Raw genomic sequence first — 23,021 nt, 5'->3', positions numbered from 1 at the left:
AGAAATGCTGTTTGGGAGCACTACTTTTATTGGAGTAGTGCAAGTCACCCCCTAGAGGAAAGAGAAATAGTGTGTATTGAGTTATACTATCATTAAGGTTGGGAAAGTCCTCTTAAGATTGTCTGGTCTAATAGTCCCAACACCTCTAAGTCCACTAAATCGTGACCCTCAGTGCCACATCTATGCTTTTCTTGCAAAGCTCCAGGAATAGTGTCTGCATCCGTTCCCTGGTCAGCCTGTTCCAATGCATCACCAACTTGTTCTAGAAGAAATGTTTCCTTGTATCCAGTGTTCTGAACGTCCTTGGTGCAGCTGGGGGCCATTACCTCACATCCTATTGCTGTTACTTGGGAGAAGAGGCCAACCCCCACCTCACCACAGCCTCCTTTCAGAGACTCTAGAGAGCAATAACGACTCCTGTGAGCCTCCTCTTCCTCAGGGTAAATGTCCCCAGTTCCTTCAGCCACTTCTCGTAGGATTTGTGGAGCAGACCCTTCTCCATCTTCTTCGCTCTTCTCTGGACAAGCTCCAGGGCTTGATTGTCCTTCTCCTTGAATGAGAGGCTCTCTAGTCCTCCCTATCAATTCCCTCCAATCAACTCCCTAGTCCAGATAGCAACACTGTTTCTGATGCAAGCCTGGTCTTGACTATCAAGGCACACTCTCTGCCGGCTCTTCTTCAGCCGATTGTCAGCTAACAGCCCCAGCTCCTTTGTGCAGCTTTCCAGTCCCTCTGCCCCAAGCCTGTGGCATTACATGGGGAGTGCAAGCACAGGACTCGTCACTTGGTCTTGTTGGAGCTCATGCAATTGAACTGAGCACATTGATCCAGCTTATCCCGATGCCTCCATAGGGTCTTCTTACCTCAAGGTTTATCAGCATTTCCTCTCAACTTGTCATCTGCAAACTCACTGAGAACATGCTCAATCCCCTCATGGCTATGAGTAAAGACACTAAGCAGGGCCGGCCCCATTTCTGACTCATGGAGAACACCCCTTGAGATGGTCACCAGCTGGATTTGACTCAATTCAGCACCACTCTCTGGGCCCAGCTCTACTGCCAGCTTTTTGCCCAGCAAAGAGTACACCTGTCCAAGCCATGGGCTGTCAAGTGTTCTGGAGAATTCTGTGAAATTCAGTGATGTATATCATGATCTGTGTGTAGGTGAGATAGCTGTAGCAAGGCATTTCCCTAAATGCCTTGTTGATATTTGAGTATTAGTTAGGCACCAAGTGGCTCTAGGCTGTTTACCACTCTAAACTGTCAAGTCTTAACCAAGGCTTTGTTATCAAATGCGTATTTATTAAAACTTTGGTGGAAGAGACTGAGGTATTTGGAAATACAAACAGTAAAAGGCTAGGTGTCAGCTGAGCAGAGGTTTGGAAGACCTGTAGTTTGGGCTGGAGCACTATGGTTCTCCTGCAAAGCAATGGCTGTTGCTTAATAGAGCAAGTTGAAGATAGTGCCATCATAAAGAACTTCAGTGGAGAAGCTTGGATGTGCAGTTTCTACTCTCACTGTTACGCTGTTCATTTCTGCATTTTCACTGGCGCCTTTGAGATTATGGCTGAAGGTGCATTTTGTGGCTTAATTGAATGCTGTAAAGCCTATGCAAGAGTAAATAAAACGTGACCGTAGAAAACAGATAAAACCTTGGCTTGATGATGAAACACTCTGTCAGATGATGAAACACGGCTATCAGTCTGTGAGTTTGTTCTCTTACTAAATCTGCTGGGACTTTTGGGACTCATTAGTGAGAAGAGTCCAGTGTTAACTTTGTTTCCAGCAGCAGTCAAGCTTACTTCAGCTGCCAGGTCTGTAACATGGTACCTGACTGCACCTGGTGGTAGTGAAACTTTGAAAGGACCAAGTTCAATCCCTGAGCCGTTATCTGCTGGTCTGACTTCAGTTGCTGATGCTAGGAGCATTGTCCAGGCCTTATCTATCCAGTGGTGAGGTAATCATGATTGCATTTGTTTGGCATGATTCTTTGTGTTCTCAGAGTCAATAAGATACGCATACCTGTTACAGTTTAATTGTTCATAAAATTGGAATGGATCTTGAAGTCAGTTCTTATGCTGCATAATGTATGATGTGGTTCAGCTAGTGCTCAGAACAAACTTCATAACGAGAGAGCTAAAAATAATGCTGGTGTCTTGGGCTTGCAATTGTTACAAAGTGTTCATTTTTATGTAGTAGGTTTTCTAGTGTGGTGTGATTTAAATGCTGTCACAAAACCCAACACCCACTGCAAAGATTGCATTACTTAATTTGGTAATAATTCTGTGTTGAACTGATTCATGTTCTCAATTTTTTCTCCCCACTAAATCCCCAGGAGCTGTGGTTGTGTCAAACCCCAGTACTTAGGTTTTGATTGTCCTTTTACTTTAATGTTCATCCAGATGTATTTAATAGTTTGGAACAGAACATTTTATGTATTTCTTTTTTGTTCTTTGTTTGTTTTTTAAAGCTTTCTTTAAGATATCTCCTTGAATTTCTTAGGAAAGAAGAGCTCTGAAATCATGGCAGGGAAACCTAAGCTTCACTATACCAGAGGAAGAGGGAAGATGGAGTCAATCCGGTGGCTGTTAGCAGCAGCTGGGGTTGAAGTTTGTACCTTATTTTTTTTCTTATTTTATAAAGTGATAAGATTAATTTCTGTTTGAAATAAGGATTTGGTTTCGGAAAGGTTTTCCAAGTACTTCTATATTTAGAGATAGGTACAATATCACCTGTTGTGCTGCAGAATGCTTACATGCAGTAACGCACTCTCTTGTATTTTATTTAAGGTATTCTTTTAATATGCAAAAAGAATCATTAATTCGTTCATTTTTGAAACATACATGTTGTGGAGATCTTAAATTTTTTGCTACAGACCAGAACAGTCTGAATTTCCTGTATCTTAAGTGTGAAACTTCAGAACACAATCTGCAAAAAACGTGGTTTTTGTTCATTGGTCAGGACCTGACTAAGATTAATCAGCAAAGCTGCACTGAAGCCAGCGGGGAGCTATCTAGATTCACACCAGGTGAAAGCTGTCCAAAGGCATCTTAATTTCTGTTCATTCTTTGCTTGAATGCAATGCTTTGAAACTATTTTCTTAGGTACTGTGTTGCACTGGAGAGAAAAGGCTTTTATAGTGGTGCACATTCAATTTGAGTATTGCTGACAGAGGAGCTGCAGAGCACAAGTGCTCTCATTCAAATGTCTTCTTCATTTAGAAAACAGACAAAAATAAAAAATCCAGAGCCCCCTGGAGTTGGGCTCAGTGATCCTTGTAGATCCATTCTAGTTCACAATATTCTATGACTCAGTTACATCTATAAGAAAAAGAGAGGCATAAAATGTGTAACAGGAACAGGCATAACGTATTAAAAACTTCTAAATATTTCACATGGTGTGAGCTGCTTTTCAGTGAATGATTCATTATCTGTGAATTGTGCATGCAAGTGAGCAGAGCTTTATGATGGAAGAAGATTTTTTAAAGGGATAGCACTGTGCATTTACTGATGGGTTGGGATGGTGTAGCCCAGGGTTATTTGCCAACACAGTGATGAGAAGTATGAGAAATAGTAGGGAGAGGTGGAGTCTGGCTTCCAGACTCCTTTCTGTTTTCCCATTAACTTTGGAGTGTCACAGTGTTGTTTTCTGTCTTTACTTTTCAGTTTGAGGAAGAATTTATAGAAAAAAAAGAAGACCTAGAAAAATTACGCAACGGTGAGTCTGCAGACCAGTAAGTTCACATCAACAGAACAAAAGGAGTGCTTCTGACTTTTATCAGTGAGAGATGAGACTTCTGTAAGATCTCGGATACAATGTGACTTGTAAAGAGATTTGAGAGAGCGGGTTGCCTTGTTAGAGCTTTAGATCACTCAGCATTAGAAATGTCATGACATGTTATGAAGTCTGTTCCTTAGAATGAGTGGTACTACATTGCTTGAATAGTTTGCTTTTTTTTCTTCCCCAGATGGATCCCTGCTGTTCCAGCAAGTGCCCATGGTGGAAATCGATGGGATGAAGATGGTGCAGACCAGAGCCATCCTCAACTACATAGCAGGGAAATACAATCTCCATGGGAAAGACCTGAAGGAGAGAGCCCTGTACTGTACCAGTACATACTGTCCTTATATTTTTTCAGTGTTCTTAGTGTTTGTGATAAGAATATTGCTCTGAGATGACTGTGTGCAAAGCCGCATGTAACGTACTTGTGCTTTGTCCCCTCGGACCCAAAGGCAGCTTGAACAGACTTTGACACTAAGAGATTTGCGGTGTTAGATATCAATATCATTAGAATTTTCTGGCCACATTCAGGCTTATCACAGAATCACAGAATCACAGAATTGTAGGGGTTGGAAGGGACCTCCAGAGATCATGGAGTCCAACCCCCCTGCCAGAGCAGGTTCCCTACAGCAGATCGCACAGGTCAGCATCCAGGCAGGTCTTGAACATCTCCAGAGAAGGAGACTCCACCACCTCCCTGGGCAGCCTGTTCCAGTGCTCCGTCACCTCACTGTAAAGAAGTTCTTGCTCACATTTGTGCGGAACTTCCTGTGCTGCAGTTTCCAGCCGTTCCCCCTTGTCCTGTCTCCACTCACCACTGAAAACAGTCTGGCCTCGCCATTCTGCCCCCCACACCTTAGATATTTATAGACCTGGATCAGGTCCCCTCTCAGTCTTCTTTTCTCAAGGCTGAACAGACCCAGTTCACTCAGCCTTTCCTCATAGGAGAGATGCTCCAGGCCCTTCACCATCTTCGTGGCCCTCCGCTGGACTCTTTCCAAGAGATCCTTGTCTTTTTTGTACTGGGGAGCCCAGAACTGGACACAGTACTCCAGATGAGGCCTTACCAGGGCAGAGTAGAGGGGGAGGATCACCTCCCTCAACCTGCTGGCCACGCTCTTTTTAATGCACCCCAGTAAGCCATTGGCCTTTTTGGCCACAAGGGCACACTGCTGGCTCATGGCCAACCTGTCGTCCACCAGGACACCCAGGTCCCTCTCTGCAGAGCTCCTCTCCAGCAGGTCATCCCCCAGCCTATACTGGTGCATGCAATTATTCCTCCCCTGATGCAAGACTCTACATTTGCTTTTGTTAAACCTCATCCAGTTTCTTACTGCCCAGCTCTTCAGCCTGTCCAGGTCTTGCTGAATGGCAACACAGCCTTCAGGCGTGTCAGCCAATCCTCCCAACTTCGTATCATCAGCAAACTTGCTGAGGGTGGCCATTATCCCCTCATCAAGGTCACTGATGAAGATGTTGAACAAGACCGGACCCAGCACAGACCCCTGAGGAACACCGCTGGTTACAGGCCTCCAGCCAGACTCTGCACCACCAACAATGACCCTCTGTGCTCTGCCAGTCAGCCAGTTCTCAACCCACCTCACTGTCCACTCATCTATCCCACACTTCCTCAGCTTTGTTATAAGGATGTCATGGGGGACAGTATCAAATGCCTTGCTGAAATCAAGGTAGACTACATCCACTGCTCTCCCCCCATCTACCCAGCCAGAGACAACATCATAGAAGGCTACCAGGTTGGTCAAGCACGACCTCCCCCTTGTGAACCCGTGCTGACTACTCCTGATAACCTCCTTTTCTTCCAGTTGTCTGGAGATGACATCCAGTACAAGCTGTTCCATCACCTTTCCAGGGACAGAGGTGAGGCTGACTGGCCTATAATTGCCTGGGTCTTCCTTCTTGCAAATCCGAACTACCAGAGTGGAATTACATTGTGTTGCTGGGTAACTGCAGTGCAGTAATACAATTCTAATGCCTAAGGCTGTTTATTTTTTGTGCTTAAAGGGGGACTACAGAAAAGATGCCGGACTGTTTATCAGAGAGTGTAGTGACAGGTCAAGGGGAAATGACTTTAAAATAAATAAAGCTAGATTAAGTTAGATATGAAGAAGAAATTGTTCACAGTGAGAGTGCTGAGGTACTGGAACAGGTTGCCCAGAGAATCTGTGGATGCTCCATCCCTGGATCTGTTCAAGTGTGTGGCAACCCTGCTTGCAGAAGGGGTGTTGGAACTGGATGGGCTTTAAGGTCCTTCCCAACCCATGCTATTCTATGATTCTATTCAGTTGGCAGCCATTTTTTGCCTGGATCCTTTTATGATTTGACATCAAAACTGTTACATTTTCCATAGTAGCTTGCACATGTGATTTTTTTCTTATAAAAAAATAGATGAATAGGGTGTCAGTGGAAAACTGGGGGCTTGGGGGTTGGACTCGATCTCTAGAGGTCCCTCCCAACCCCCTGTGATTCTGTGAAAACAATGTGAGCATCGGTTTGACTCTGTTTATACTCTGCTTGTTGCATACACCATGAGCCTGCTTCTGAAGATGTTAGGGAAAACAAAAAACCTGAGCTGGAATCAAAGTGGAAGAACAAAAAAATGAACCAGTGGTTAGGCTGCATTCATTAACAATCATCCTACTCAGTGATCTCTTAAGTACTCTATTTCAGGAAAATAATCAAAATGGGAGTTTAAACCTTTTCTTTCAGGATTGATATGTATGTGGAGGGAACAACAGACCTGATGGGAATGATCATGGCTCTCCCTTTTCAAGCAGCGGATGTGAAAGAAAAGAATATTGCCTTAATCACTGAACGAGCTACCACCAGATACTTTCCTGTTTATGAAAAGGTAAAGGGTGAAACATCAGGAGTCCACAAAGGCAGCCAAGCAGGGTGCAGCCCTCCTGCCCCAGCCCCATACTCATAGCTTGAAGGCAGGTGGTAGTACAGCTCTGGGACTGTATGATGGAACCAGCATTCAGCAATGGGAAAAGAAAGCTGCAAAGTAATGCTGGGCTGATCTCAGTACTGAGCACCTTTGCTGTCTTAAAGACTACTCAAAGGGCAAATTCTCCTTGTTGTCTGCAAGCAGTGGACTTTCACTTTTTGCACGTAGCTTAGTGGCTGGTAGCTCCCATTGTTTTGCACAAATGCCCCATTTAAATACCCGTGCCAGCCTTCAGAGCTTCCTGCTTAAAAGTATACAGACCCTTGATGTTTACAGTTAAATCCAACTACTTGTTATAATTAGGGACCTAATTTTGTGATTTTTCTTGAACCCACTGCTTTAATGGAAGTCATCTAGAGATCATTACTGTCCTTTTCTGAATTGCTTTGTTTGGGCACCCTTAGATGTGCACAGAGAGATGTGCACAAACAGAATGTATCTAGCTTAAAAGCAGGAAAGCAATTATCTGATGGCTTCCAGGCACTAACGAGGTGGCCTCTAAGGAGCCGTCAGCTACAGCGTTAGTAAGCTAACTGCACTCAAAGCAAACAAAAAACCTGTCTTTGCTAGGCAAGATTTGGCAAGGGGAGGAAGGGTTGTTCCCTGTTGCTCCCAGGAACGAAGCCTTTGTGTTACTATGTTGCCATTTCCTACCAACTTGCTATTTATTTTGTTTTTCTCTTTAGGTTCTTTCATTTTTGTGTCTATTAACATTTTTTCTTCCTGAATTAGAGCTAGCAATGATCCTCACCTCCTGCTGCTGTTTGTGCCCTGCATGGCTGTGCTGTGCAGACTTTCTCACAGCGCTTTCTCCCAGCCTAGCAGTTTCTCCATGTCTGTGCCAAGGCTACACAGCCGTGCTTGGCTCAAATTCCTGGTTCCCCAGGAGGAGCACAGAGAGAGGTTAAGGAAGAGGTCAGAGAGAGAAGGAGTTTTCAAGAAGAAAAATCATCATGGGATCTAATCCTACAGGCTAGCTCTGGGGAATCAGAATATTTTGGAGGATATCTTTATACAACTTTCTGGAATCCAGAAAAATGCAACTTTTGTACTGTCTGTGGTGTCGTAGGCAACTATTACAAGTTTTAATGTGAATGTTTACTGGGAAAAAGTCTTTAAAATAATCCTTATTAACTTACATTAGACAGAACTAAACTTTGCATGACTTTTAGCCCAGCTAATTTTGTCCAAAGAATTAATAACTTTCCTTCTGTATTGGCTGCTTAAGTGGTCCATTGATTCAGCTTGGCAGGATTTGCAGTCCAGGCCTTGTGCAGTCCTGACAGTAAAATCTCCTAGATATGGTCACTTTGAACAATCAGCAGCAAATGGTAATTCAGAAGCACCACAGGGTGTCTGGTCTGATGCTCTGTTTGAGAGTTTCCCTGGCTTCAGCAGTCAGGTTTTGGTGCAGCTTGTTTTGGCAGTGGGTTAGGTGTATGAAATAGCTGCAACAAGGTACCAGGTATTTGTCTGTCCCAGAAGTCGCTGCCTTTCTTAGGCTAATACTGGCAGGTGGGATTGTAATAGGAATCATCTGTATGGGTTCTTGTATGGATTTCTTTTGCTGTTTATCTCAGTAGAAATCTGCTTGTTACATCTAGGTAAAATCATTGCATACTGTATGACTTCTTTATTTGTTCTTATTTTGTAGGCCTTAAAAGACCATGGTCAGGATTATCTTGTTGGCAACAAGCTAAGCTGGGCAGACATCCACCTGCTGGAAGCCATTTTAATGACAGAAGAAGTTAAGGCTGATATACTGTCTGCATTCCCTCTGCTACAGGTTAGTGATCATCTGATCTCAGCGTGGAATGTAACATACACATTTCACTGCCCAGCTTTAAAAGCTCATTGATGTTTAAGTCTTTTGAACCATTGTACTGAGTTGCTGGCAGCTCTCTGATCTTCTGTTGACTAAAACAAGCTGAACACCCCCACAGTCACCTTCCTTCAGCTCTGCTGCTCCCAGTTGCTTTCAGCTGGCAGGAATTTACTTTCTGACTCTACCAGTTTGGTCCTGTCACTCCACTAACATGTTTTCAAACAGCTTTGGGCATCAGGACAGGAGGTTATGGCTTGCTGTGGCTGAAGTTCCTAGCTTACTTTTGCTAGCAAAATTACATTTTGAAGAAACTATACAGAAGTGTTTCTTCTTTCTTGTCTTGTGTGGTGTTTTGCACTGAGGTGCTCCTGCCCTAGATTCTTTTTAGCCCAAATACATCTGTACTATTTGGATTCAGGTTGTGTTTTTTCCTTTTTTTTTTTTTTTTTTTTTACTCTTTAATATTAAATTCTCCCATCCACATCTGGAAAACCTATGGCACCATTTCTGATTAGAATATTCACACCTATTCACACCTGAATTTTCCAAAAAGACCAATATGTTGTGAGACGTGTTTGCAAATATGCATGCATACATTTTTCATGAAAAATACTGAGTGCTGAGCTGGCTCTGAGTAGCTACTAATATTCTCTGCTTAATATGTATGTATGAGAATAAAAAATCCAAGTCATCTGATTTTTAAGCTAAAAAGGATGGGATTATAATTTCCTTGCTTTCACTGGCTTTCTTACTTCTTTTCTTACAGGCTTTTAAAGGAAGAATGAGCAATATCCCAACAATCAAAAAATTCTTGGAGCCTGGCAGCCAGAGGAAGCCACCATTAGATGAGAAGTCAGTTGCTAATGTGAGGAAAATATTCAGTTTCTAGTCACGTGGCTGCTACAGATAACGGGCCTGTAGTCAATTACCTAAGCTGTGCCTCTGAAGTGTAACCTGCGTAGATCTATTCTGTGGTTTGTGCCCTATACTCTTTGAGATGGAAGACAATTTAGATTAGAGTAAAAGGCTGTTGGACCTGCTGATTACAGAAGGCAGTGTTTTATTACCAAGAGTTCTTGCTACCATCAGTTACACGAAATAAAATATACTGCTGTTTGCTGTTTGGTTAGCCATTAATTGCAGTACATGCCTGGTAAAGTGTTTCAGCTGTAGTTTCCAAAGTACTGCAACAAAGCCTCTTTCCTCCCTTTTTATTAGCTGCAGCCCAGAAGAGCCACTCCATAACATCTGATAATTCATTTTTTACTTTACCTGGTCAAAACTCGATGTATCCCTGTGCATTTATTTGCTGCCTGTATTAAAAAAAAAATAAATAAATAAATAAATAAAATCTCACGATCTCTGTAACTTTATGGCTGAAAGAAAGGAACTATTTTAATCCTTACATGAATCTCTTAGATTTTGATCGCTGGAAGATCAAAGTACATGTGTCTAATTAGTCTGCTGCTACTCATTCCTTGCTCCTATTCTTGCATGGCTGGACTGCTGCAGTGAGGAGAATGCCACTTGACTCTTTTACTTTCCCTGTTACTTCTCAAGCAGCTCTAAAGAAACTGCACTGGCTGCTTACCTTTTCAGTAAAAGAATTTGCAGATGCTTTAAGGACTTGTTGAGATAAAGCCTGTTTCAGATTCTTTACCCTCATTTGATGGGAATCGTCACTGTCCACTTCAGAAATACAGACATAAACTCTTTTTGTCTTTCCAGTTACCAAGAAAAACAGTAAGACTCAAACACATGAGGGAGAGAAACCTGTTTACCAGTATGTAGACAGAATTGCTGACCAACAACTCCTTTTCTGACTTGTGTGGGCCAATAACGTACTTCAGAGTTACACATTTGGAACACCCCAATCACCCACACACTGCTCATATTAGTTCTTCACTTCTTAAAATTAACATTACTTGGCTGGCTGGAAGCAGCAGTTTGAACTGGAAGGGCAGTTTGCCTATCATAGTACTTAACAAGTTTTGTGTTGCTACGCCTCTGTTCCAAATGGAATGGTGGTCAAACCATTGCAGACACTAACACAGGGCATCAGCTTTGCATTCTGTAAGCGCGTGCTCGGTCCCCAAGGGATACAGTAGACTTGCTAAGAACATTACTTGCTTGGGCTGCACAGCTGTTTAGACAAAAGCTTTTGGGTTAAAGTTGGGCTTTGACGCCTCTCCTTGTGCCCATGGGGAAGTTCTGAGAATGCAAAGATGGCTCAACTCTGGACTACTGAACAATGCAAAATACCATTGCATTTAGCATATGAGCTAGCAAGCAAGTGATGGAGGGCATCCACATTTCAGCACTAGGTTGCCTAAACTTTTCTGTAGAGCTCACTCTACAGAAGCAGAATTCATCTCCTCTACAGCACTGGTCATCTAAGCTTGTTATTATGGTACACGGCTGTCCAATTCCCCTGACTGGTCTAATTCAGGATAGAAAGAACCACATCCTACATGTCCAGCTGTCGTTCTACTTATCAGAGTCCTACACTGAAATCCATAGAATATCAGCTCATCTGCACATAAGCCTGGTGACACCTGGTGGTGATTGGTACAAGCATTTGCTAGCTAAAGACTCGAGGTGGTATTCTGCTAATGGATTGGTGTAGCATTAAGAGCAGACATACACACTCAGAAATAGGTTGCCTTTATGATACTGTAATATTTATTTATGGATGTTATGTATACATATGTATATTCATAAGGGACACTAAACCACATCCCTTAGTGCCAGAATAGTTGTACACGGTACAGTGTGTGTTTTAAATCAGTAATGAGCACAGAGCAGCTCATCCAACTTCCCCTGACAAAGTGACACTTCACTCTGCATAAAAAAGCTGAGAGAAGCTTCAAACATTTTGAGTTTTATTTCAACACTGATAGTAGGTTTAGAAACAGTGGAAGAAGATAAACATATTGAAAAGGAAGACAGGTTTTTGTGTAAGACAGTACAGGCACATGCCTTTATTCATTAGTGACTAACAATATGGTTAGAATTGATTACTTAATTACAGAAGCTAAAAAATTATGCTTCAAAACAATACATCTCTGAGATACAGTGCAGTGCTAATGCAGTTTCCTGGTGTGCTCAGCACCTCTGAAAGCTATCAAATTTAGAAGTAAAGGTCCCTCGAGTTAGCAGATTGCTTAAGCAGATAAAAATGTATCATTAACAAACCACTGTTTTAGCTTTTATAAATAGCTTGCAAAACACCAGCTGGCAAGTGCCAGTAATTAGGGTACAGATACTGATCTTATACTGAAAAGATAAAAAGCAAAATAAGACTTGTGTTCCAATTTGTCTTTCAAGTATGGAGAGCCTGCCTGTTTGTGAGGTGGGCATGGCTGTCATACTTCAGTTCTCAAGTTGCTACATTCTCCTACAGAAGCATAAAAACAAGCCTCAAAATCATCAGAAGGCTGTAGAAAAGAAAACAGAAAAAAGTCCATAAATACAATTGTGCATAAGCAGTGAAAATCATCATTAAACAACAGCACATTCATAAATACCTGACACCAGAATCTCTAGTAAGCAATCTTTCAAAGTGTTTCAATCTATAGCATCACTGACCACTGAAAGTCTGTCTAAGCATACTGTTCTGTTGTTGACACATAAATAACATTTTGCAGTTTCAGTCCTGATTTATAACTTTCAGCAACCGTGTGTGTGTGTGTGTGTGTGTGTGTGTAAGATGACTGTTGTATGAAGTTAGATGACTGGCTTTATGCATATCTGTATGGAAGCACTGAAGCTTTCCTCAGGTTCTTCCAAAAGCCTTATCAACATGCATTAATGTTTAACTGTAGATATCTGCTTTCTTTGCTGAGAAACGCTGTCCTCAGCGTTTATGTATCTGCCTAGTAAGACAAAAAGCAGGTCAATGGAAACAGGACCAAACTAATTTCACTTAAACCACACAGCTGCTAGGTGGTAGTAACCTCCACTGATACTAGCTTGAATCAGATATTGAGTAGCAACTATTTGAAAATCAGTGAAATCTTTACATTGAGATCCTCAATATATGTTTACCTCAGGCATGCTACAAGTCCGGCTGGCATCAGTTTCTTGGACCTCTTGAACCTCATTCCCATTATAATGGTCAAAAGAAAGGCTGAAACTGTAAAAAAACAATTCAGTGCATTTGTTGTCTCTTTCAGAGAGGACTATTCAGGAATATGGAAGTAAACAAAGGTCATGGACATGGTTTGCTATGAAACATAGTTCAGTAAAATGTGAGATCGTAGAGAGAGATCTGTAAAAACATTCTTGCTTTCCCAAAATTCATTACCAGGATTCCCTTCAGCTGCAGATGAATGCAGCAGAATGCTAAATCCTTCTCTGTGGATGCAAAGCAAGTTTGTCAGGTGATGAATTTGTATTCCTGTGTACCTGCATTCATAGGGCTACCAAGGAAGTTGGAAGAATCCTCTTCATAACAGTAACATTTATGCTGAGTTACAAATACAATGTGTCATAACCCAACACTGCAACTGTTTTTCTTACTAGCAATTCAAGGAGCTAGAACACACAAACTGTTGTGATTTTTTTTTTTTCCTTTTTTTCCTTTTTTTTTTTTTTTTAATTTTTATTTTCCTTTTAGTGTGCTGGATCTGTATTTGCTAAGCCTTAAAAGCTAGATTTGAAAGTTTTCCTTTATTTCTGCTCTAGGATATGGCTTAACATCTCCTGCACTGTGGTCGTAAGTACTTTTGATTTGCAGCAAGGCTTGCAAACCAGGTGGGCAGCCCCAAAGGGCAAACATCATGAAAGGAATTGCATCTTCTTCCTGGACCTTTCACCTGAAAACAGAGGTGGACAGACCGGTCAACCAGACCTGGAGATTCTAAGTCAGGCTAATGACTGCTAAGGAGATTAAGAAAGCATAAAACTGCAAAGATAGCTACAGTTGAGTTAAAAAACTGACACCTGAAATGCTTCCTAGAAAAGGGCAGAGGCAGGGCTGACAGCTGGGTTGTATCAGGCTGGCAGCTCTTCCATTCTCACGGAGCAGATAAACCACCCAGCAAACTCTCTTTAAACTCCACCACCTTCTGTGGGCAGTGCTGCGCTCACAGTTGTCAAAAAATGAGTTTTAAACTCATTCCAACATCATGTGACAAGTTCTGGCAGTTACAAACAAATAAAGACAGCTTGCTTCACTCTCCCTTGCTCTTATTTTCTGGTCCCATAGTTATGATCCTCTCTGGAATGTCTGAATAGCAGACTATTCCACAGCATGGTCTTGCCAAGGGCCCCGAGTATATTCACAATTAATTAGAAGCTACAAAACATGCCTGTTTTAGTTTGTGAGCTCCCTGCATTACCAGTATTCGACTTTTCAAATGTGCCAAGGAGTTTTTAAGACGTTCATCTTTTAGACCTGATTTTCAAAAGCATTGAATATTCAGCATTTCACTTTTAATCACTTAAAAAATAATCAATAAATAAAGCCAAATTCAGCTCAGTAAACCATGAAGATAAAACTCATTAAGCAACTCAATACAGCAAATGCATTGAGTTGCATTCTCACTAACAAACTTAAGCATGAATTCCTACACCTATTTCAATCAGTAAGCAATCTGGAAAACACAGGAGCTCACTTCAGGGGCAGTGGACTCTCCTTTCCTTTTTTTTTTTAATAATTTTTTTTTTTTTCCATTTTCAAATCATCAACAATGGATAAATGCTTGAAAAAATAACTTATAAAACTACTAGGGAAATTTGGCTCTGGTATCTGCATGCCACATACACTTGGCACATAGGACAAGTTACCTAACACAAGGACTTGTACTGAATCATTACCTACACTATTGTAGGAGGCTCCTAAGTGACAGATACTGCAGATAACCACAGTTACGGAGGAGATTTTTCTTCCTTACCCTTTGTAAAGGTTTGGGGCGCTTGTCTCTCATTACATTCTAATTTACCCCACTAGTTTCTATGCTCAGAAGGGTCACCCTCTTCCATGCATTTAGGCTCCCTCTCACACTTATGCTCTAGTTGCTCCAGGTGCTTCAGAAAGCTAAGCATAAATGAAAGCATTCTGATCTTCTACAAAATCCATAGACATTTATTACGGAGCCTGGATTATTACATCTGACATCTACATTAGTGGAAATCATACATCAGTCCTTCCAAAACAAGGGAACTAGGAAACAATCAACATTTAGTAAGTTCTAATCTTTCTCTTTCACAAGTTCTGTATCCAAATTCATGATTTCATTGACCCATAAAAGTACAGTGTTGGATGTGCTTAACAGCATCTCACACTGAATGACTACAAATTTACATACACTCATGGCTGTGTCTTCAGTGCAAAAAAGGTGTCAGTAATCTCAGTAAGTTCATGGCTGCAAAACCTGAATATCCAATTTTAGGCCACATAGGAACAGCTGAGGTACACTATGATTACCTTTACCAAAGAACCCAGTTGGTGTGAATGCTACTTTTTTTTTTTTTTTTTTTAATTACATGGAAGACATTTTTACAGCTGCAGTTGATTTCAAACATAAAGCCAACAAAAATGCTCCAGCATAAGTTCTAACTAAGATCAGAAAAAGTGACTGTGTGCCAGCACAATCTGGATTACATGCAAGTTAAATGTGTGTGAAACCACAGCTTAAGCCATCAGTACTAAAATCATGAGTGGCAGAAGTTTCCAGTAACTCTTACTGCAAATCAGTTACATGAGGTGAATGATGTACCCCTTACATAGAGATGGTAGTTGCTTGCTTTCATGAGGGTTTCATGGAAGCTTGCTAGGATGATAATTACTGCATGGTTTGTACCTTTTCTTGGCAGTAAAGAAAATCACCACATTGGCCATTTGTTTCATTGAGAACTAAGGACACTCAACATCACGCAAGACTTTATCTTACACCGCCTTTAAGTCTCCAGTCACATTCTGATCTGTCTCTTATGATTTCATTCCAGTACTTTTCCATGTTTCTCAGCTGGATTTCACAACATGTGCATTGTTATGTAACTACCCAGCACTGCCAGGTGGTTACACGCCTGTTGGTGCTGTGTGAATGAGCCGCCTTATCTTGCCAAGAGTTCCATGCGTAAGCTCTTGAATTTTGCAAGCTAAGCTGAAGTGCCAAATTCTATTTAAAAAAAAACTAAGAAAAAAACAAAGAATTGTCACAATGCTTAAAACAAGAGAGATTTTTACAGGCACTTCAGTGAAGTCTTTTTTTATTGTTTTAAAGTGCAGTAAAACACTTACACAATGATATCTTCACATTTCTTGGGTCACGTGTCACACAGTAAGCTCCATAGCCAGCCATGGAACCAAAGGTAAGACCAGCAGCTAAAGAAATTTTACTACCTGCAAGAAAATATTCGAGTGTTATCTTTCAACACAATGTTTTTATGCTCAGTCCACACAGTAGCTTTCTCTCTACACAGTGTTATTTGAATATTCTGAATATTGAGCTGCCACTGTGCAGCTAACTCTCCCTGCGTGAACAGAGACAGCATTTCTGTAATTTTCCTCCTAGTCATTCTTTTGTATAGCATTACTGGCAATCTCTGTTAAGCTAGAGGGTGAGGATGAGGATCTACTAACATTCGTAGTTTGGGAAGATAATCTTTGAAGAACAAACCTGAACTAGGCTATTTTTAATATCACGCATACATTCAGAAGCATTTTTGTAACCTTTCTGGACTATCTATTCATTTTTACTGTATCTTACAGCACTTGGGATTCTCTGAAAAGTGACACTAAAGTCATTATGGTCAATGCATATAAAGGCTAAACTGGATGCCATGCTATCACTGACATTACATTTAATAAAGATCTAAAAAAAATTCAACAGAAAAAAAAAAAACAACCCCAAACAACGAGATGGCAATGAGGATGAAAACATGTTTTTTTAATCAATTTGACATTTCCTTTCAATGCTATTACATGACTGGTTCATGAGGTCCACAGTTTCTGCAATATGTTTGGTTTCTGAATAGGCATTTGACTTGGTACCATATGATAAAAGTGCAGAACCAGCACAGCAGGCAATATCTGGATTAATATGATTCCAAAATGATTACAAAGGAAGAATCCAGAACCCCAGAGGACATACAGATTCCAGTTCTGTTATACTGAACATTTTTAATCAAGAATCTGCAAGAAAACAGAAATCATTACTGATAAAAATAAATAAAACACATTTTCCACAAGGAGTGACCAGCTACTGAAGACAGAAGAAAACAAGCAAATGGGATAGTTAGTGAGAGCAGACAGGGGGGCGAGGGGGAGAGCGGGAAGATTTTCATAAAGTAAAGACATAAAGCCATTTATTTGGGAGCAAACATGCACACACTGCGCAGGGAACTGGTGATCCCGAATCCCAAGAATCATAACGGATAATGCCATGGTGAACAAGACTGCTGCACTGCTGGGACATTCACCCTGGGACGGTGAGCCGGGAGCTCCGGCTGTGCTCGGCACAGCTGCGACCTCTGCCGGGGCGCTGCATTCAGCTCAGGAAGGCTGCTGCCAGCTGGGCCGATTTGCAGCAAGTACCATCGACATGACTCAAATGTGGAAAATGTGCCTTAAAGTACACGACAATTTAAAACCTGGTTGCGTACGTTAGAGTGAAAATGAACAGCGTTAAAAATGTCAGGCATAATTAACCATCAGGTCAGAAGAAGTAAATAAAAAGTACTCTCCCCGGTGTGCATTTGAAATCCCCAAATCAATCCCACATGCCTCTATGGAATGTATGTTTTAATTGAAGATAACCTATTGTGCTTAACACAGGAACAATTAAAGGAAATGAAATGGCACAAACCCATCAATTGAATAAATAGAAAGAAGTGACCACTTAAGCATAAACTGATCCAAGCAAATCTTCTAGCAGCACAGGCTGGATTTAAGATGCAGTCGTGTTCACTACAGCACAAGTTACACGCCTTTCACCATTTCTTTTTCAAGAAACATAGCAGAGAAGGAAGAGATTCCCCAACCTCAACATATCAGGACTCACCTTTACGAGTGTATCCTATAACGCCTCCAACAGCCAACACAGCAGCATATGCAAACCCAATCCAGTCAACAGCCATGGTCCCAACTGCAGGGGAAAAAAACATATTGCAGCTGAAGACTTGGGTAAAAAAAACCACATCGTTTAAAGTGTTATAAATAACATCTCACTTTGGAAGTCGTGCTTTATTACTGTATCACGCCATTCAAAAACACAGGTGCATCTATTGGCTGTCACATCACCTTTTCACCAGCTGGGGCCCTTCCTTACTTCTCAGCACAGAGGCAAACCTTGCTTCTATCAGGCTGTTCCCAGTCAAAAATACACATATGCAAGCAGCAAGCTGGGCGCTAGCTGAGCACGGGGTTTGTTGCACTGTGCTTATGGCTGGTCAGAGCAAGGCTCAGCGCTCCTTCACCCTGGTCATACTTGGTGATGGCACAGCCCTGCAGCATGGCACGGATTGGAGGTTTTCAGTGCTTCTCTGTAGGAAGGCTGTGCTTTTCCCTTCTTTCTCCCACATCAAGTGCATTCTTAGTTTTGAGCGTGTACTTTTTCCCTGAGCAGGTGCGTCTAGCACGGATGGGACGGCAGGAATGAGAGCACACCATCGCCTGGCGTCAAGCCTTTCATACCAGAAGGAGGGACTCACAACAATCCCTGCACAGCTGCAGTTCTCTCGGGAGCTACAGGGCTAAACGAGGCCGCGCTACGACATCAGCCCTGAAAATGGGGTCAGGGGCCGGGCTCAGAGCTGCCCTCTGATCCGCCACCGTTCCCGGCCTCGGCGGGCCGTGCCCAGCAGCGGCTGGCCCCGCGCAGGGCGCTCCCATCCCAAGCTGCGGCCCCGCTCCCGCTGAGGGCAGGCAGCGCCGCTCCCTCCAGCAGAAAGGAGGCGGCCGCAGCGCAAACCCATCGCTCCCCCCGGAACCCGCTCGCCCCCCGCCGTACCTGTTTCCGCCGCACCGCCCCGTCCCGCCCCGGCGCCCTCCGACCTCCCTCCACCCCGCCCTCCGCCCTCCCAGCGGTCCGTGCTCAAGGCTTTGCGGGCGGTTTCGGTCCTCCTCCAGGCGAAGAGCGAGGAGAGCGGCGGGTTTGTGCTGCCATGACGGCGCCGTGAGGGAGGAGCGCCGTTCTGTGGCGCTTGGCAGAAGCAGGGAGGCAGAGCAGGGTCCACGCGAGGTGTGCAGCTGCAGCCCTCGGCTCGAGGAGTGCTGTCTGCTGCTTCGGGAGGCTCCTTGGGCAGCCTTGGGGCAGCTGGTCTTCGTGGGCTCCAGCGGCAGTGTGAAAGATCTGTAGTCTAACTTAGAATTTTAAGTCTGAAAACCCCATCAGATCCACCCTGAAACCATGAGCAAGAGCCAGGCCCAGCTCTGCTCACAGCCCCTCATGCTGGGCTCTCCCTCCCTCAATTCATTGCTCAGAGCACTTCTGTTCTCTGCATCGGATCATGGAGTCATTAATATTGGATAAGAGCTGTAAGATCACCTAGTCCAACCATCAATCCGTCCCCACCGTGCCCACTAACCAGGTCCTTCACTGTCACATCTGCACTGTTCTTGAACATCTGCAGGGATGGTGACAACACCACCTCCTCGGGCAGCCTGTGCCAGTGTCTCACCACTCTTTTTGAGAAGAATTTTTTCCTAATATCCAACCTGAACCTCTCCTGGTTCAGCCTGAGGCCATTACCTCTAATCATATCACTGTCACACAGAAGAGACCAATCCCCACCTCGCCACAACCTCCTTTCATCTAGTTGTAGAGAGTGACAAGGTTTCCTCCGAGCCTCCTCTTCTCCAGACCAAACAATCCCAGTTCCCTCAGTTGCTTCCCATAAGACTTGTGTTCCAGAGCCCTCACAGCTTTATTGGCCTTCTCTGGACACGCTCCAGGGCCTCCATGCCCTTTTTGTGATGAGGCTCCCAAAACTGAACACAGTACTCAAGGTGCAGCCTCACCAGGTCTGAATAGAGAAGAATGATCACCTGCCTGCTTCTGCTGGCAATATTATTTCTGATAGAAGCCAGGATGCCATTGGCATCCTTGGCTACCTGGGCACACCTCTGGCTCATGTTCAGCTGGCTATTGATGGATACCCCCAGATCCTTTTCTTTTGTGCAGCTTTCCAGCCACACTACCCAAACCAGCAGTGTTGTGTCTTCAGAACCAAGGGATATCTGCATGAAAATGCTCTGGCAGACATGCAGACAGGATGCTCATGCTGTTTGTTCAGGGAAACCAACAGACCCAGACCTCAGGACTCAGATACTACGCACGTAACTGATTTATCAGACCACTTGACACGGTTATTCTAGCATTTTACCCTTCTCATCTTCCAGCACTGTTTGTTGGAGCCATTCCACTACAGGCTATTTTTGTCCTTATTTTCTCATCTTCCTTGATACTACTTTAGCCTTCTCTCAAATTAGCTATTCTTGATCGGTTGGGACATATAGCTCAGTGGTAGCTGGAGGTGCCTGCTGTGACATTCCCCGTGCTTCCATTGTTCCTGCAAGCCAGCTGAACATAAGCGTGGCCACAGGGGGAGAAACACAATGCCATGTAATGTGAGTTGGATACCTGCCTTGTGTAGGGGTCATTTGAAAATCCCTGCCAAAATCTTGTTTTTCCTTTAGATTTCTTTGCCTAAAGGTGTGGGAGTTTTCCGCTCCAAAGAGTTTGCTGGAAAGTCTATCAGTACTCTCATTAGGGTTTTAACATACTTAATTTCCACTACTAATGTCCCATTTGTTTTTTCTGTTAGCATTTAATTGTGACACAAACCCACTCCACGTGAGCTGTCCAAGTCTGCCTGCTCAGTGGAAAATAGAACCATTTTCCTTATCTCACAAGATTCAGTGGGAAGGAAGATGAAAGGTACAGCAACTTTTGGAAAACAAGCATAGGACACTTGAGGGCAGGACGGCTTCAAAATACAAACCAAATCGGGTTCATTAATCTGAAGTCCAGAAATCTTGGATTTCTTTATGAAACATTCTGAGACTTGCAGCTCTTGAAAAACACAACATAAACAAAATAAACATTGGATTAAACTGAGCAAAATCATGCAGTCCTACTGGAGGTGATTCCAAAAGATAAACAGCTACAGCATCTTTTGGCACCTATAGAATAACGCCCAGTTGCAGTTCCTAATTCAGTGATACTCCTCACTGAAGTCTGGGTTAAGTTTGAATTCTCATAATTATACATAGTTTGTAGGGTTCCTCTCTATTTTCAATCATGAAAAATATTTGGTATTGTTTTCCCTAAGCTATTACTTAAACTACTGTCTGTTGTGAAACTGTTGCTGTGTTTTTACAGAACAGATGGCCTCTTGGGAGTGGTTTTTGTGTGAGGACAATTCATTAAATTAGTATGTTGGTATCATGGTAAATCACACCCCTCATCCCTAGCAGTGAGGGATAACAGAGCATGCAGCAAGGATAGCGTAAATGTTGCTCAGCGCTTTCTGTACTTATTTTCAATTGTTCCTAACTGCCAGTCTGAGCTGAAATTTCCCCTGCCGGGTGTCTATTTCCAGCTGTTTTATTTTAGCTTGTTTTGGTTGTTTTGATTGATATCATGATTTGTTTGCTTTGTTTTTGGAAAGTTCCATTTGCAACAGCTGGGCCAATTACAAGCATGAATTTAGAGAATACATGGTTTTGTCCATTATAAACATAACTATTTCACTCAACAGCCTCAATGTCTCTCTGGTTTAGAAAAAACAATTTTCATATTTGGCAAGCTTTAGTTTCAGGAACATTTTTCCATCTTCATGGAAATGTGATCTTAAGAGAGGTCACATATTGAGAAGAAGCTTCTTGATATTATACAGCCCACTGCCCTAAAGATTGCATCTGTATTGATAAAGGGGCATCTCTTTTTTAGGTCCATCTGCACTGACATCCAAGCATATGTATATACTCCAGCTGAGCTTCTGTCTTGATTTGCAAGCATTCTATAAAAAACAAGAAGACTTTAAGGGGCTGAAATGTAATACCTCAGGACCCTCTCCTTCAACATTTTTGCTCAGGCTACCCATTGTTAGAAGGGAGGGTGCTGGCAGAAAGAATCACATGAAAGACCCATCTCTTGCTATAGGCTGTTTACAGTTTTTGCTATATTACCACTGAATACACTGAATTGGAGGTAAGAACTAGGGAATCTTTAAGGTCCCTTCTAACCCTAGTCATTTGATGATTCCCTGAGTACTATAAAAAACCAAAGATCCTGAATCAGGAAAAAGAAGCAGCTATGTACACTGAGACAGCTGTAATTCTGGAGGATTTTTGCACAAAAGATTGTTCTTTTCAACAAGTGGGCCTATGGAAAGGGAAGAATAGGAAAATCTAGTTTTAAAAATGCTATTTCAGAGGCTTCAGATTTAATAATCTGTAGTTGAATAGGAAAGAATTATGTTGTCATATTGGAATACAAAAAGGTGACCATTAAAAAGAAATTCTGTCAGCTTTCATACATGCACATTTATATAAGCAGTGAGAAGAACAGCAGTGTTAAAATAATTGAAGGCTGTCTTAAAAGGCTGAGAGGACTGATGTAGAGCTTCACTGGGCAGCTCCTATGGATCGTTACCTTTCAGTCCTGAGCTGTTACTTCTTGGAAAATTTAGTAGGAAGGCATGGGTCGGTGTCATTCAGTCTAACTGTAAAAAGCTCATTATAATAACTGTGAAATAATCTTTCCAAACATATATGATAACCCACAAAAAATAAGAATCTTTCTATGAACTAAACATATATGACATGAACTGAAGCCTGAAGAAAGAAGCAGGCAGAGAAAAGAGTGATTGAGCAGTGATTTCAGAGGAGATGTTGCTCTAATTTAATGGTCAGCTGCTTCTAAGGGTTTTTTTTTTCATTTCCAGTTTTCCTTTTCAGTCCTTTATGTTGTTCAGTAATTGATGTTCATTGCTCTCTCTCCCCAAGTCCTAATGGCTGAGTCAACCCCATAGCCCAGTGAAAGTCTAACCAGGCAGAAATACACGTTTTTCTACTGAACTGGTTTGTACAGTCAGTTCTCAGGAGGGTCCAACAAGTGCTGGGGCACAGAGGAGGAGCTGGGACCACAAGACCTGGTGGAAGGCTTGAGAGAGCGTGTGCAAGAATCAGTGAGGAGTGAGAGAACCTGAAGCTGCGTATTCCCTCTGACTTTGCTTTTGAAATTTGCCTGTGGGAGAGCCTTATGAAGTAGCATTGAGAAAAGTCTTGGTAAACTGAGTGAAAAGCAGCTCAGGATTATGGTTGTTTAATTGTCTCTGGAATCTTCCCAGATTCCAAGTCTAAATAACCAATTGTTTCTGGAAGCTGGCAACCACCAGAAATAGGGTTTTTGCCCACATGCCCACATGGACTGGCAGTATCCAACAGGATTTTATGGTGAGGACTCCAGTGAAAGTAGGTTCTAGGTATACTTGGTAT

At 42.5% G+C, this 23,021-nt stretch overlaps 2 protein-coding genes across 3 annotated transcripts; one reads left to right on the top strand and one right to left on the bottom strand.

Annotated features, from left to right (window-relative positions):
- The first annotated feature begins 1,762 nt into the window (after positions 1-1,762).
- Positions 1,763-9,928, top strand: LOC122162919 (glutathione S-transferase). Its single transcript, XM_042823712.1, has 7 exons — positions 1,763-1,956; positions 2,502-2,608; positions 3,665-3,716; positions 3,967-4,099; positions 6,507-6,648; positions 8,402-8,533; positions 9,339-9,928. Exons 2-7 carry the CDS (start codon positions 2,522-2,524, stop codon positions 9,459-9,461), a joined length of 669 nt encoding a protein of 222 aa, XP_042679646.1. The 5' UTR covers positions 1,763-1,956; positions 2,502-2,521; the 3' UTR covers positions 9,462-9,928.
- A 1,509-nt stretch (positions 9,929-11,437) lies between these two features.
- TMEM14A (transmembrane protein 14A) lies at positions 11,438-18,582 on the bottom strand. Of its 2 annotated transcripts, none has more exons than XM_042827015.1 (5): positions 18,529-18,582; positions 17,581-17,664; positions 15,819-15,920; positions 12,620-12,707; positions 11,438-12,009 (listed from the first exon to the last, which is right to left on the bottom strand). In XM_042827015.1, the coding sequence occupies exons 2-5, from the start codon at positions 17,654-17,656 to the stop codon at positions 11,970-11,972; spliced, it is 306 nt and encodes a 101-aa protein (XP_042682949.1). In that variant the 5' UTR covers positions 17,657-17,664; positions 18,529-18,582; the 3' UTR covers positions 11,438-11,969. The 2 variants fall into 2 exon arrangements, with proteins under 2 accessions (XP_042682949.1, XP_042682957.1); XM_042827023.1 differs by lacking the exon at positions 18,529-18,582 and adding an exon at positions 18,230-18,248.
- Positions 18,583-23,021: the final 4,439 nt, after the last annotated feature.

This window comes from Centrocercus urophasianus, unplaced genomic scaffold (genome assembly GCF_019232065.1).
Source record: "Centrocercus urophasianus isolate 14NV4802_14NV808 unplaced genomic scaffold, USGS_Curo_1.0 seq_10, whole genome shotgun sequence".
NCBI lineage: Eukaryota > Metazoa > Chordata > Aves > Galliformes > Phasianidae > Centrocercus > Centrocercus urophasianus.
This window is presented reverse-complemented; position numbering and strand designations above follow the sequence as displayed.

Coding starts and splice junctions, on each gene's coding strand:
- LOC122162919 (XM_042823712.1), top strand. CDS start 2,522: ATGGCAGGGAAACCTAAGCTTCACTATACCAGAGGAAGAGGGAAGATG. Junction 3,717..3,966: donor CCTAGAAAAATTACGCAACG/GTGAGTCTGCAG, acceptor TTTCTTCCCCAG/ATGGATCCCTGCTGTTCCAG. Junction 4,100..6,506: donor GACCTGAAGGAGAGAGCCCT/GTACTGTACCAG, acceptor CTTTTCTTTCAG/GATTGATATGTATGTGGAGG.
- TMEM14A (XM_042827015.1), bottom strand. CDS start 17,656: ATGGCTGTTGACTGGATTGGGTTTGCATATGCTGCTGTGTTGGCTGTT. Junction 15,921..17,580: donor TATAGGATACACTCGTAAAG/GTGAGTCCTGAT, acceptor ATTTTCTTGCAG/GTAGTAAAATTTCTTTAGCT. Junction 12,708..15,818: donor AAATGTGAAGATATCATTGT/GTAAGTGTTTTA, acceptor GTTTTTTTACAG/TTTCAGCCTTTCTTTTGACC.